At 44.2% G+C, this 1,204-nt stretch overlaps 1 protein-coding gene across 1 annotated transcript in view; it reads left to right on the top strand.

Moving 5' to 3' along the window:
• LOC116093252 (3 beta-hydroxysteroid dehydrogenase/Delta 5-->4-isomerase type 4-like) overlaps positions 1–1,204 on the top strand; it is a 10,437-nt gene that overhangs the window by 5,233 nt on the left and 4,000 nt on the right. Inside the window, exon 2 of the mRNA XM_031374637.1 lies at positions 7–39. Within this exon, the coding sequence (XP_031230497.1) occupies positions 7–39 (33 nt within the window). The remainder of the gene's footprint in view (positions 1–6; positions 40–1,204) is intronic.

The following is a 1,204-nucleotide window of genomic DNA, read 5'->3' as shown; positions in this document are numbered from 1 at the left end:
ACAAAGTCTTCAGACCAGAAACCAAGGAGGAATTCTCTAGTAAGTGAGCCAGAGTCTCTGTTTGTGTGACTATTGGGAATGTTGACTTAGCATTGGGAGGGCTTCTTTTCTAGAAAATATGGAAGAGCACTTGGAACTTCAGGCCTCTCCATGCTCAAACACATAGGGAAGATTCATGAACACACAGCATAAAATACATCACAGTTGTGGGGCTAGAGTCTGGCTTGTGTTTGATCTAGAGTTGGTGGCCACAAGCAAAACTGCTAGAGCTCCACACCCTGTCTTTCTTCCCATCTGGCAATGTCAGAGTTGTGTTCTTCCTGTAATGTGTTTCTAGTATATATTTCCTACTGCTCTGCAGCATTATCATTAGCATTGGATTGGAGGCCTCAGCAGTGTGTCTCTGCCTTTTCTGCCTGACATGGGTCTGGTTGTTTGTTCTTTTTCTTCTGTGGGTTGGAAGAGGAAAGTCATTGAACATTCTCCCCTGTGGGGTTGAAATAAAAAGTCAAATCAGTGAGTGAAAGAGAGACAGAGAAGGACAAAGAGGGAGAGACTGAGCCAGAACATACACTGAGCAGTATAATGAGCTGAGTCAAGGAAGGGCCACAGACTCTTCACCTCCTTTCTCCAATGTCATTCCCCTTTAACCTTCTTCTTCACAAAGGAAATGACAGAAGGCTTTTTTGGAGCCTGGCATTGTTTTTTCATGACATTGCTGCCCCTAGGGAAGGAGCAAGCTCTGGAATGACAGCACAATTTTTAGTGGCATTATTATCACACCCTCAAGATGACCTTATATGGACCTTAGGAAATGGTGCTCAGCTATGAGGATAGTGTCAGGGACTGGTGTAGATTGCCTGTGTCACAATGATCCTCTTGTGAGAGAATACATCTAACTATGTGATTACTAGTGTCAGGCTGTGGATTCCATAGAAACTGAAGATACTGATGTATCCACTGCCCTGGCTTCATGTCTGCAACAGGGGTCTCTTAAGGAATGACTTGTATGCAGCATCCATGTATCCTTCTGATAGCTGCTGTATGCTGACAGATAGTTCTCTCACAGAGGCTCCATTTCCCTCTCTGAAATTTAGCTAACTCTTGATTTGTTCTCTCTCTAGACCCAAGTATCAAGACCTATCAGAGGCAGCGTTGAAATGTCCATTGTTGTGTCTCCCTCTTCTAGATCCTCCTCACTGGA

This window comes from Mastomys coucha, unplaced genomic scaffold (genome assembly GCF_008632895.1).
Source record: "Mastomys coucha isolate ucsf_1 unplaced genomic scaffold, UCSF_Mcou_1 pScaffold16, whole genome shotgun sequence".
In the NCBI taxonomy this organism is placed as follows: Eukaryota; Metazoa; Chordata; class Mammalia; order Rodentia; family Muridae; genus Mastomys; species Mastomys coucha.
The sequence above is the reverse complement of the archived record's forward strand: the minus strand, read 5'-3'. Positions and strand labels throughout refer to the sequence as shown.